The 14,549-nt window shown below is 41.1% G+C and overlaps 1 protein-coding gene across 1 annotated transcript in view; it reads right to left on the minus strand.

The window, feature by feature from the left end:
- LOC123999870 (interleukin-11 receptor subunit alpha-like) overlaps positions 1-14,549 on the minus strand; it is a 119,272-nt gene that overhangs the window by 9,753 nt on the left and 94,970 nt on the right. Inside the window, exons 8-9 of the mRNA XM_046305878.1 lie at positions 10,154-10,298; positions 2,626-2,715 (exon numbers count right to left, since the gene is read on the minus strand). Coding sequence (XP_046161834.1) covers positions 2,626-2,715; positions 10,154-10,298 — 235 coding nt within the window. The remainder of the gene's footprint in view (positions 1-2,625; positions 2,716-10,153; positions 10,299-14,549) is intronic.

Raw genomic sequence — 14,549 nt, forward strand, 5'->3', positions numbered from 1 at the left:
ATAGAGAGACTGATGTATGGAGAGAGACTGATGTATGGAGAGAGACTGATGTATAGAGAGACTGTATATAGAGAGAGACTGATGTATAGAGAGAGACTGATGTATAGAGAGACTGGTGTATATAGAGAGACTGATGTATATAGAGAGACTGATGTATAGAGAGACTGATGTATGGAGAGACTGATGTATATATAGAGACTGATGTATAGAGAGACTGGTGATAGAGAGAGACTGATGTATGGAGAGAGACTGATGTATAGAGAGACTGATGTATAGAGAGACTGATGTATAGAGACTGATGTATATAGAGACTGATGTATATAGAGAGACTGATTTATATAGAGAGACTGATGTATAGAGAGACTGGTGTATATAGAGAGACTGGTGTATAGAGAGAGACTGATGTATAGAGAGAGACTGATGTATGGAGAGAGACTGATGTATGGAGAGAGACTGGTGTATATAGAGAGACTGATGTATAGAGAGAGACTGATGTATAGAGAGAGACTGATGTATATAGAGACTGATGTATATAGAGAGACTGATGTATAGAGAGACTGATGTATAGAGAGAGACTGGTGTATAGAGAGAGACTGATGTATAGAGAGAGACTGATGTATAGAGAGAGACTGATGTATAGAGAGAGACTGATGTATATAGAGAGACTGATGTATAGAGAGACTGGTGTATATAGAGAGAGACTGATGTATATAGAGAGACTGATGTATATATAGAGAGACTGATGTATAGAGAGAGACTGATGTATAGAGAGAGACTGATGTATAGAGAGACTGGTGTATAGAGAGACTGGTGTATAGAGAGAGACTGGTGTATATAGAGAGAGACTGGTGTATATAGAGAGAGACTGGTGTATAGAGAGACTGGTGTATGGAGAGAGACTGATGTATAGAGAGACTGGTGTATATAGAGAGACTGATGTAGAGAGAGACTGGTGTATATAGAGAGACTGATTTATATAGAGAGACTGATGTATATAGAGAGACTGATGTATATAGAGAGACTGATGTATAGAGAGACTGACTGATGTATAGAGAGACTGGTGTATATAGAGAGACTGATGTATATAGAGAGACTGGTGTATAGAGAGAGACTGAGAGACTGATGTATAGAGAGAGACTGATGTATAGAGAGACTGATGTATAGAGAGACTGATGTATAGAGAGACTGATAGAGAGACTGATGTATAGAGAGACTGATGTATAGATGATGTATAGAGAGACTGGTGTATATAGAGACTGATGTATAGAGAGACTGATGTATAGAGAGAGACTGATGTATGGAGAGAGACTGATGTATGGAGAGAGACTGATGTATGGAGAGAGACTGATGTATAGACTGATGTAGAGAGACTGATGTATATAGAGAGAGACTGATGTATAGAGAGACTGATGTATGAGAGAGACTGATGTGGAGAGAGACTGATGTATGTGGTGTATAGAGAGACTGACATATAGAGAGACTGGTGTATATAGAGACTGATGTATAGAGAGACTGACTGGTGTATATAGAGAGACTGATGTATATAGAGAGAGACTGGTGTATAGAGAGACTGACATATATAGAGAGAGACTGATGTATAGAGAGACTGGTGTATATAGAGAGACTGATGTATATAGAGAGACTGCTGTATAGAGAGAGACTGCTGTATATAGAGAGAGACTGGTGTATAGAGAGAGACTGATGTTTATATTGAGACTGATGTATAGAGAGAGACTGAAGTAATGTATGTGTGTCCTGTTAACTAGATGAGTTGAAAGGTTTGTCTCTTCATTCAGTTTTAACTTCCCTCTGGAGGGAAACACAGGGAATGCCGGTCAAATAGAGCGTTCACACAAACATGAATGTTACCGAGAGAGCTACACACATCAGACACCCATATGTGGACTGTGGAAGTTGAACCTTTTATGTTCATAGTTGTGTTTTGTTCTGTACAATGTTTGTGTGATGAAATACAATAAAACAATAGTATTTCCACAAGATGGAGGACATCTGGCAACAGCAGATAAAAAAACATCTGGCAGGACAGCAGAGATCTGATACTAAATATTTAATCAAAGCTCTTTCTCTCTCTCCATTGCTCTCTCTCCCTCTCTCTCTCCCCCCTCCCGCCCTCTATTTTCTCTCTCCCTCCTCTCTCTCCCTCCTCTCTCTCCCTCTCTCCCTCTCTCCCTACTCAGCACTCTCTGCCATTGAAAACAGAAAGAGAATCCAGCAGGTAGAAAGAGGGGGTGTCCTGTCCATCACGCTGCTCTGGTTCAGGCCAGGCTAACTGACTAGTGTCCTGTCCAGGGGGTGTCCTGTACATCACGCTGCTCTGGCTCAGACAAGACAACAGGAGATAGACTAGTGTCCTACTACAGAAACAGGAGAGAGACTCCTGCTCTATGTGACGTTCTGGCTCAGACAAGTCTTACTGCTACAGAAACAGGAGAGAGACTCCTGCTCTATGTGACTTTCTGGCTCAGACAAGTCTTACTGCTACAGAAACAGGAGCGAGACTCCTGCTCTATGTGACTTTCTGGCTCAGACAAGTCTTACTGCTACAGAAACAGGAGCGAGACTCCTGCTCTATGTGACTTTCTGGCTCAGACAATTCTTACTTACTCTCTGACTTGGTGTTGGCTGTAGAGGCGTCTGCGTCCGTGTCGTTGTAGTCGACAGGGAATGTTTCTTCAGTAGGCTCGGCAGTACTACCTGTAGGATTTACAAAGAATAGACCTGTTAACAACACCTCAGACCAAGTAACTGTAGTGAGAAAGTAGAGTCTATTCAACCGCTGTGCTGGGTTTAATAAAGGTCGAGTTGTAGACAATGTCTAAAGTAAAGGAAATCACCATGCAGCCCAGCAAACCAATACTGGTTCTGTGATAGTTCCCAGAACATTCGTTAGGTTGAGGCAAATGTTCTCATAACACAAAAAACTGATGATGATACAATGTTTATATAAAATATTCACCTGTTGCAAGAATGTTCTCAGAACACATTTAGTCTGTTCTTTAAAGGTTCTCAGAACACATTTAGTTTGTTCTTTAAAGGTTCTCAGAACACATTTAGTCTGTTCTTTAAAGGTTCTCAGAACACATTTAGTCTGATCTTATAAGGTTCTCAGAACACATTTAGTCTGTTCTTATAAGGTTCTCAGAACACATTTAGTCTGTTCTTTAAAGGTTCTCAGAACACATTTAGTCTGATCTTATAAGGTTCTCAGAACACATTTAGTCTGTTCTTTAAAGGTTCTCAGAACACATTTAGTTTGTTCTTTAAAGGTTCTCAGAACACATTTAGTCTGTTCTTATAAGGTTCTCAGAACACATTTAGTCTGATCTTATAAGGTTCTCAGAACACATTTAGTCTGTTCTTTAAAGGTTCTCAGAACACATTTAGTCTGTTCTTATAAGGTTCTCAGAACACATTTAGTCTGTTCTTATAAGGTTCTCAGAACACATTTAGTCTGTTCTTTAAAGGTTCTCAGAACACATTTAGTTTGTTCTTATAAGGTTCTCAGAACACATTTAGTCTGTTCTTATAAGGTTCTCAGAACACATTTAGTCTGTTCTTATAAGGTTCCCAGAACACATTTAGTCTGTTCTTTAAAGGTTCTCAGAACACATTTAGTCTGTTCTTTAAAGGTTCTCAGAACACATTTAGTTTGTTCTTTAAAGGTTCTCAGAACACATTTAGTCTGTTCTTATAAGGTTCCCAGAACACATTTAGTCTGTTCTTTAAAGGTTCTCAGAACACATTTAGTCTGTTCTTTAAAGGTTCTCAGAACACATTTAGTCTGTTCTTATAAGGTTCTCAGAATGTTTCATTACATTGTGTTTACAGTTTGTAGGGAACATTGTGGGGACATCACAGAAGATGAACTGTCCAGTTGTGTGGATGATTATACAATCTTTATTTTAGGGTGCAACAAACATTCACCTGATGTTACAAGAACGTTCCCAGAACACGTTTTATGTTCTTCAGATATTCCTAAAACATTTATTGGCAGCTTCATTAAATAGTACCCAGAAAACATTGGTCTCAACGTTACCAGTGAAGAGGTGACTCCGGGATGTTGTCCTTCTAGGCAGATTTACAAAGAAAAAGATGTCTCAGACTGGCCAATAAAAAAAAAATATTAAGTTGGGCAAAGGAACACAGACAATGGACAGAGGAACTTTTCACTGTTGACGTTGAGACTGGTGTTTTGTGGGTACTATTTAATGAAGCTGCCAGTTGAGGACTTGTGAGGCGTCTGTTTCTCAAACTAGACACTAATGTACTTGTCCTCTTGCCTAGGCAGTTTGAGCAGTTCTGTGAAGGTAGTACACAACATTGTACGAGATCTTCAGTTTCTTGGCAATTTCTCGCATGGAATAGCCTTCATTTTTCAGAACAAGAATAGACTGACAAGTTTCAGAAGAAAATTATTTGTTTCTGGCCATTTTGAGCCTGTAATTGATGCCTCAAATGCTGATGCTGCAGATACTCAAATAGTCTAAAGAAGTTGTATTGCTTCTTTATTCAGTGCAACAGTTTTCAGCTGTGCTAACATACAATGGGGAGAACAAGTATTTGTTACACTGCTGATTGTGCAGGTTTTCCTACTTACAAAGCATGTGTTTTGAGTATTTGATACATCAGAAAAGCAGACCTTAATATTTGGTACAGAAACCTTTGTTTGCAATTACAGAGATCATACGTTTCCTGTAGTTCTTGACCAGGTTTGCACACACTGCAGCAGGGATTTTGGCCCATTCCTCCATACAGACCTTCTCCAGATCCTTCAGGTTTCGGGGCTGTCGCTGGGCAATACAGACTTTCAGCTCCCTCCAAAGATCTTCTATTGGGTTCAGGTCTGGAGACTGGCTAGGCCACTCCAGGACCTTGAGATGCTTCTTACGGATCCACTCCTTCGTTGCCCTGGCTGTCTGTTACGGGTCATTGTCATGCTGGAAGACCCACCCATGACCCATCTTCAATGCTCTTACTGAGGGAAGGAGGTTGTTGGCCAAGATCTAGCGATACATGGCCCCATCCATCCTCTCCTCAATACGGTGCAGTCGTCCTGTCCCCTTTACAGAAAAGCATCCCCAAAGAATGATATTTCCACCTCCATGCTTCACGGTTGGGATGGTGTTCTTGGGGTTGTACTCATCCTTCTTCTTCTTCCAAACACGGTGAGTGGAGTTTAGACCAAAAAGCTCTATTTTTGTCTCATCAGACCACATGACCTTCTCCCATTCCTCCTCTGGATCCTCCAGATGGTCATTGGCAAACTTCAGACGGGCCTGGACATGCGCTGGCTTGAGCAGGGGGACCTTGCGTGCGCTGCAGGATTTTAATCCATGACGGCGTAGTGTGTTACTACTAATGGTTTTCTTTGAGACTGTGGTCCCAGCTCTCTTCAGGTCATTGACCAGGTCCTGCCGTGTTGTTCTGGGCTGATCCCTCACCTTCATCATGATCATTGATGCCCCACGTGGTGAGATCTTGCATGGAGCCCCAGACCAAGGGTGATTGACCGTCATCTTGAACTTATTCCATTTTCTAATAATTGCGCCAACAGTTGTTGCCTTCTCACCAAGCTGCTTGCCTATTGTCCTGTAGCCCATCCCAGCCTTGTGCAGGTCAACAATTGTATCCCCGATGTCCTTACACAGCCCTCTGGTCTTGGCCATTGTGGAGAGGTTGGAGTCTGTTTGATTGAGTGTGTGGACAGGTGTATTTTATACAGGTAACGAGTTCAAACAGGTGCAGTTAATACAGGTAATGAGTGGAGAACAGGAGGGCTGTGAGAGCCGGAATTCTTACAGGTTGGTAGGTGATCAAATACTTATGTCATGCAATAAAATGCAAATTAATTACTTAAAAATCATACAATGTGATTTTCTGGATTTTTGTTTTAGATTCCGTCTCTCACAGTTGAAGTGTACCTATGATAAAAATTAGACCTCTACATGCTTTGTAAGTAGGAAAACGTGCAAAATCGAGAGTATATCAAATACTTGTCTCCCCACTGTAATTGCAAAAGGGTTTTCTAATGATTAATTAGCCTTTGAAAATGATAAACTTGGATTAGCTAACACAACGTGCCATTGGAACACAGGAGTGATGGTTGCTGATAATGGGTCTCTGTACTCCTATGTAGATATTCCATAATAAAATCTGCCTTTTCCAGCTACAATAGTCATTTACAACATGAACAATGTCTACATTGTATTTCTGATCAAATTGATGTTATTTTAATGGACAAAAACAAGGACATGTCTAACTGACTCCAAACTTTTGAAATTGTGAGTTGTATTGAGTTCAGAGAGGCCTCACATATCTGCGAGTTGCGATTTACAGATACAGTGGGGCAAACGAGTATTTAGTCAGCCACCAATTGTGCAAGTTCTCCCACTTAAAAAGATGAGAGAGGCCTGTAATGTTCATCATAGGTACACTTCAACTATGACAGACAAAATGAGAAAAAAAATCCAGGAAATCACATTGTAGGATTTTTTATGAATTTATTTGGAAATTATGTTGGAAAATAAGTATTTGGTCACCTACAAACAAGCAAGATTACCAACTACTCTTCCTGGGGTCATGAAACATGACATAAGACATAGAACATTAGGACTGAAATACATTTAAAATGTCACACATAGTCTACGTATCAGTGTCCACAACGATGGAGCAGCAGACCAGGCAATGTTGAGAGGAGGACACTATACCTTCATTCATTAACAGGTAAAAAGGAGATGGAATCTATTACTTGTCATTGGTGATATTTCCATGTTGGGATAGTTGTTCAGTAGTTCCTCTACAATGTAAACAAACATCTGGTGCTTGGTGGAATGTCAAGTGATGCAGCAGACAGCTGCCTTTGGATTGGGACACAGTCAAAGTCACCTGGATAGCCCTCCCTGGCAAGGGGGGCGCCACTGGGCAGCAGTACGCAATGTACCCTGGACTGGACCGGCAGAAAAATTGGGAGAAAAATGTGTTAAATTACAAATGTCTCCAGGTATGAATATCGCAAAAAAATATGATCACTAACTAGGTTTCCATCCAATTGGCGACAGATTTTCATGTGAATATTAAAGAATGTGCATGAAGAAAATATTACTTGTTACAAATCAGCGGAATACTACATGTACTTATTAGCTGAAACCCTAGACTCACTCCAATTCACATTCCACCCAAACAGATCCACAGATTACGCAATATCAATCACACTTTCCCACCTGGACAAAAGGAACACCTTTGTGAGAATTCTGTTCATTGACTACAGCTCAGACTCCAACACCATAGTGACCTCAAAGCTCATCACTAAGCTAAGGACCCTGGGGCTAAACACCTCTCTAAACACCTCTCTCTGCAACTGGATCCTGGGCTTCCTGACGGGCCGCCCCCTGGTGGTGAGGGTAGGGAACAACACATCTGCCACGCTGATCCTCAACACTGGAGCTCCCTAAGGGTGCGTGCTCAGTCTCCTCCTGTACTCCCTGTTCACCCACGACTGCATGGCCAAGTACAACTCAAACACCATCATTAAGTTTGCTGACAACACAACGGTGGTAGGCCTGATCACCGGTGACGATGAGTTAGCATATAGGGAGGAGGTCCGAGACCTGGCCAGGTGGTGCCAGGACAACACACTCCTCCATGGCCTGCATACTCACCAGACATGTCACCCATTGAGCATGTGTGGGATGCTCTGGATCGACGTGTACGACAGCGTGTTCCAGTTCCCACCAAATATCCAGCAACTTCGCACAGCCATTGAAGAGGAGTGGGACGACATTCCACAATCAACAGCCTGTTAAACTCTACATGAAGGAGATGTGTCGTGTGGCATGAGGCAAATGGTGGTCACACCAGAACAAATCAAATGATTTGAAAAAAAAAAAAAATCACCTTGCACACCTTGTGGGTTGATATGCATCTGATGCATATACTAAAGGGGACACCTTGTGGGTTGATATGCATCTGATGCATATACTAAAGGGGACACCTTGTAATGGTCTCAACGTTCTTTAACAAGTTACAGGCTGAAAGGCCAGGAGGTTCTAGTGTTAAACAACTTAGACCAGCTGTTCTGTCAACAATATTACAACATCAAAGGACTGTTTTGTGCACCCTGATACATGACAGCGCAACCAGACAGTTGTACTGTTCTGGGAACCTCTCTCTTGTCATATTCCAGCGCAACCAGACAGTTGTACTGTTCTGGGAACCTCTCTCTTGTCATATTCCAGCACAACCAGACAGTTGTACTGTTCTGGGAACCTGTCTCTTGTCATATTCCAGCACAACCAGACAGTTGTACTGTTCTGGGAACCTCTCTCTTGTCATATTCCAGCGCAACCAGACAGTTGTACTGTTCTGGGAACCTCTCTCTTGTCATATTCCAGCACAACCAGACAGTTGTACTGTTCTGGGAACCTGTCTCTTGTCATATTCCAGCACAACCAGACAGTTGTACTGTTCTGGGAACCTGTCTCTTGTCATATTCCAGCACAACCAGACAGTTGTACTGTTCTGGGAACCTGTCTCTTGTCATATTCCAGCACAACCAGACAGTTGTACTGTTCTGGGAACCTGTCTCTTGTCATATTCCAGCACAACCAGACAGTTGTACTGTTCTGGGAACCTCTCTCTTGTCATATTCCAGCACAACCAGACAGTTGTACTGTTCTGGGAACCTGTCTCTTGTCATATTCCAGCACAACCAGACAGTTGTACTGTTCTGGGAACCTCTCTCTTGTCATATCCGAAATACATGTTTTAGGAACTTTTAAAGAACATCACTGTTCTAAGAACGTTCTTGTAACATCAGGTGAATGTTTGTTGCACCCTAAAATAAAGATTGTATAATCATCCACACAACTGGACAGTTCATCTTCTGTGATGTCCCCACAATGTTCCCTACAAACTGTAAACACAATGTAATGAAACATTCTGAGAACCTTATAAGAACAGACTAAATGTGTTCTGAGAACCTTTAAAGATCAGACTAAATATGTTCTGAGAACCTTATAAGAACAGACTAAATGTGTTCTGAGAACCTTTATAGAACAGACTAAATATGTTCTAAGAACCTTATAAGAACAGACTAAATATGTTCTAAGAACCTTTATAGAACAGACTAAATATGTTCTAAGAACCTTTATAGAACAGACTAAATATGTTCTAAGAACCTTATAAGAACAGACTAAATATGTTCTAAGAACCTTATAAGAACAGACTAAATATGTTCTAAGAACCTTATAAGAACAGACTAAATATGTTCTAAGAACCTTTAAAGAACAGACTAAATATGTTCTAAGAACCTTTAAAGAACAGACTAAATATGTTCTAAGAACCTTTTTAGAACAGACTAAATATGTTCTAAGAACCTTTAAAGAACAGACTAAATATGTTCTAAGAACCTTTAAAGAACAGACTAAATATGTTCTAAGAACCTTTAAAGAACAGACTAAATGTGTTCTGAGAACCTTATAAGATCAGACTAAATGTGTTCTGGGAACCTTATAAGATCAGACTAAATGTGTTCTGGGAACCTTATAAGATCAGACTAAATGTGTTCTGGGAACCTTATAAGATCAGACTAAATGTGTTCTGGGAACTTTATAAGATCAGACTAAATGTGTTCTGGGAACCTTATAAGAACAGACTAAATGTGTTCTGGGAACGTTCTTGCAACATTAGGTGAATGTTTTATATAAACATTGTATCATCTTCAGCACGACTGGACAGTTTTTATGTTATAAGAACATTTTCTGCAACCTAACGAATGTTCTGGGAACTATCATAGAAACATTTTAGGTTTGCTGGGAAAATTTTGGTGAATATTAGGAAAACATTCCAAGGATATTTAATTTAAAACATGAATAAAAACATTTTTTTTATATATATATATGTGATCAAAAACATTATTTTAATGTTTTTTGGGATGTTATCATTCTACTGCTAGATAAAACCCAAACTAGAGCTTAATGGGAATCTTAGCTAATGTTCTGGGAATTTTCCAGGTTTGCTGGGTCCTGCTCAAAGTAGTGCACTATATAGGGAATAGGGTTCCATAGGGCTCTGGTCTAAAGTAGTGGACAATATAGGGAATATGGTTCCATTTGGGACACAAGGGTATTCTCACCAATCCATGGACAAGCCTGCAGTAGGGGGCTCCAGTCACTCCACTGGCTGTCTGGGTTGATGTCGTCCTGGGCTCTCACCTGCAGCTGGTGGGCGTGGCCTGCTAGGGCATCAGTTATCAGCAGGGGGCTGGACTTAGACTCCACCTGGAGGGGGAAGAGAAGGAGTGGAGAGAGCAGAGAGGGATAGAGATATAGGGGGAGGGGGTGAGATAGAGATATAGGGGGAAGGGTGAGATAGAGATATAGGGGGAAGGGTGAGATAGAGATATAGGGGAAGGGTGAGATAGAGATATAGGGGGAGGGTGAGATAGAGATATAGGGGAAGGGTGAGATAGAGATATAGGGGAAGGGTGAGATAGAGATATAGGGGAAGGGTGAGATAGAGATATAGGGGAAAGGGTGAGATAGAGATATAGGGGGAAGGGTGAGATAGAGATATAGGGGGAAGGGTGAGATAGAGATATAGGGGGAAGGGGTGAGATAGAGATATAGGGGGAAGGGGTGAGATAGAGATATAGGGGGAAGGGTGAGATAGAGATATAGGGGAGGGGAGATAGAGATATAGGGGAAGGGTGAGATAGATATAGGGGAAGGGTGAGATAGAGATATAGGATATAAGGGGGGGTGAGATAGGTGATATACGGGGAGGGGTGAGATAGAGATATAGGGGAGGGGTGAGATAGATGATATAGGGGAGGGGTGAGATAGAGATATAGGGGGAAGGGGGGGGTGAGATAGAGATATAGGGGGAGGGGTGAGATATAGATATAGGCGAGGGGTGAGATAGGTGATATACGGGGAGGGGTGAGATAGATATATAGGGTAGGGGGTAGATAGAGATATAAGGGGAGGGGAGATAGAGATATAACCAGGGGCTAGGGGAACACCTGAGATAGAGATATAGGGGCTAGGGGGTGAGATAGAACATATAGGGGGGGGATAGGGAGAAAGGTAGGGTTGAGAGATATAACCAGGTAGGGGAGGGGTAGTTGAGATAGAGAAATAGGGGGAGAGGGGTGAGAGAGATATTTAATTAACCAGGGGGAGGAGATGAGAGAACAATTTAACCAGGGGGTGAGATAGAGATATAGGGGGAGGGATAGGGAGAGGGACAGGAGAGATTGAGATATAGGAGATATAACCAGGAGGCTGAGGATGGGAGAGAAAGATAAAGGAGAGGGAGAGAGGCTAGTTGAGATAAAACCAGGGGAGGGAGAGACCTTTAATTAACCAGGTAGGCTTTTGAGAACACCTTTAATTAACCAGGTAGGCTACACCTTTAATTAACCAGGTAGGCTAGTTGAGAACACCTTTATTTAACCAGGTAGGCTAGTTGAGAACACCTTTAATTAACCAGGTAGGCTAGTTGAGAACACCTTTAATTAACCAGGTAGGCTAGTTGAGAACACCTTTAATTAACCAGGTAGGCTAGTTGAGAACACCTTTAATTAACCAGGTAGGCTAGTTGAGAACACCTTTAATTAACCAGGTAGGCTAGTTGAGAACACCTTTAATTAACCAGGTAGGCTAGTTGAGAACACCTTTAATTAAAGAACACCTTTATTTAACCAGGTAGGCTAGTTGAGAACACCTTTAATTAACCAGGTAGGCTAGTTGAGAACACCTTTAATTAACCAGGTAGGCTAGTTGAGAACACCTTTAATTAACCAGGTAGGCTAGTTGAGAACACCTTTAATTAACCAGGTAGGCTAGTTGAGAACACCTTTAATTAACCAGGTAGGCTAGTTGAGAACACCTTTAATTAACCAGGTAGGCTAGTTGAGAACACCTTTAATTAACCAGGTAGGCTAGTTGAGAACACCTTTAATTAACCAGGTAGGCTAGTTGAGAACACCTTTAATTAACCAGGTAGGCTTTAGTTGAGAACACCTTTATTTAACCAGGTAGGCTAGTTGAGAACACCTTTAATTAACCAGGTAGGCTAGTTGAGAACACCTTTAATTAACCAGGTAGGCTAGTTGAGAACACCTTTAATTAACCAGGTAGGCTAGTTGAGAACACCTTTAATTAACCAGGTAGGCTAGTTGAGAACACCTTTATTTAACCAGGTAGGCTAGTTGAACACCTTTAATTAACCAGGTAGGCTAGTTGAGAACACCTTTATTTAACCAGGTAGGCTAGTTGAGAACACCTTTAATTAACCAGGTAGGCTAGTTGAGAACACCTTTAATTAACCAGGTAGGCTAGTTGAGAACACCTTTAATTAACCAGGTAGGCTAGTTGAGAACACCTTTAATTAACCAGGTAGGCTAGTTGAGAACACCTTTAATTAACCAGGTAGGAGAACTTTAGTTAACCAGGTAGGCTACACCTTTATTTAACCAGGTAGGCTAGTTGAGAACACCTTTATTTAACCAGGTAGGCTAAGAACACCTTTAATTAACCAGGTAGGCTAGTTGAGAACACCTTTAATTAACCAGGTAGGCTAGTTGAGAACACCTTTAATTAACCAGGTAGGCTAGTTGAGAACACCTTTAATTAACCAGGTAGGCTAGTTGAGAACACCTTTAATTAACCAGGTAGGCTAGTTGAGAACACCTTTAATTAACCAGGTAGGCTAGTTGAGAACACCTTTAATTAACCAGGTAGGCTAGTTGAGAACACCTTTAATTAACCAGGTAGGCTAGTTGAGAACACCTTTAATTAACCAGGTAGGCTAGTTGAGAACACCTTTAATTAACCAGGTAGGCTAGTTGAGAACACCTTTATTTAACCAGGTAGGCTAGTTGAGAACACCTTTATTTAACCAGGTAGGCTAGTTGAGAACACCTTTATTTAACCAGGTAGGCTAGTTGAGAACACCTTTATTTAACCAGGTAGGCTAGTTGGTAGAACACCTTTAATTAACCAGGTAGGCTAGTTGAGAACACCTTTAATTAACCAGGTAGGCTAGTTGAGAACACCTTTAATTAACCAGGTAGGCTAGTTGAGAACACCTTTAATTAACCAGGTAGGCTAGTTGAGAACACCTTTAAACCAGGTAGGCTAAGAACACCTTTATTTAACCAGGTAGGCTAGTTGAGAACACCAGGTTTAGAACACCTTTAAACCAGGTAGGCTAGTTGAGAACACCTTTAATTAACCAGGTAGGCTAGTTGAGAACACCTTTAATTAACCAGGTAGGCTAGTTGAGAACACCTTTAATTAACCAGGTAGGCTAGTTGAGAACACCTTTAATTAACCAGGTTAAACCAGGTAGGCTAGTTGAGAACACCTTTATTTAACCAGGTAGGCTAGTTGAGAACACCTTTATTTAACCAGGTAGGCTAGTTGAGAACACCTTTAATTAACCAGGTAGGCTAGTTGAGAACACCTTTAATTAACCAGGTAGGCTAGTTGAGAACACCTTTAATTAACCAGGTAGGCTAGTTGAGAACACCTTTAATTAACCAGGTAGGCTAGTTGAGAACACCTTTAATTAACCAGGTAGGCTAGTTGAGAACACCTTTAAACCAGGTTAACCAGGTAGGCTAGTTGAGAACACCTTTAATTAACCAGGTAGGCTAGTTGAGAACACCTTTAATTAACCAGGTAGGCTAGTTGAGAACACCTTTAATTAACCAGGTAGGCTAGTTGAGAACACCTTTAATTAACCAGGTAGGCTAGTTGAGAACACCTTTAATTAACCAGGTAGGCTAGTTGAGAACACCTTTAATTAACCAGGTAGGCTAGTTGAGAACACCTTTAATTAACCAGGTAGGCTAGTTGAGAACACCTTTAATTAACCAGGTAGGCTAGTTGAGAACACCTTTATTTAACCAGGTAGGCTTAATTAACCAGGTAGGCTAGTTGAGAACACCTTTAATTAACCAGGTAGGCTAGTTGAGTTGAGAACACCTTTAATTAACCAGGTAGGCTAGTTGAGAACACCTTTATTTAACCAGGTAGGCTAGTTGAGAACACCTTTAATTAACCAGGTAGGCTAGTTGAGAACACCTTTAATTAACCAGGTAGGCTAGTTGAGAACACCTTTATTTAACCAGGTAGGCTAGTTGAGAACACCTTTAATTAACCAGGTAGGCTAGTTGAGAACACCTTTAATTAACCAGGTAGGCTAGTTGAGAACACCTTTATTTAACCAGGTAGGCTAGTTGAGAACACCTTTATTTAACCAGGTAGGCTAGTTGAGAACACCTTTAATTAACCAGGTAGGCTAGTTGAGAACACCTTTAATTAACCAGGTAGGCTAGTTGAGAACACCTTTAATTAACCAGGTAGGCTAGTTGAGAACACCTTTAATTAACCAGGTAGGCTAGTTGAGAACACCTTTAATTAACCAGGTAGGCTAGTTGAGAACACCTTTAATTAACCAGGTAGGCTAGTTGAGAACACCTTTAATTAACCAGGTAGGCTAGTTGAGAACACCTTTAATTA

This window comes from Oncorhynchus gorbuscha, linkage group LG16 (assembly GCF_021184085.1).
Source record: "Oncorhynchus gorbuscha isolate QuinsamMale2020 ecotype Even-year linkage group LG16, OgorEven_v1.0, whole genome shotgun sequence".
NCBI classification, from domain to species: domain Eukaryota; kingdom Metazoa; phylum Chordata; class Actinopteri; order Salmoniformes; family Salmonidae; genus Oncorhynchus; species Oncorhynchus gorbuscha.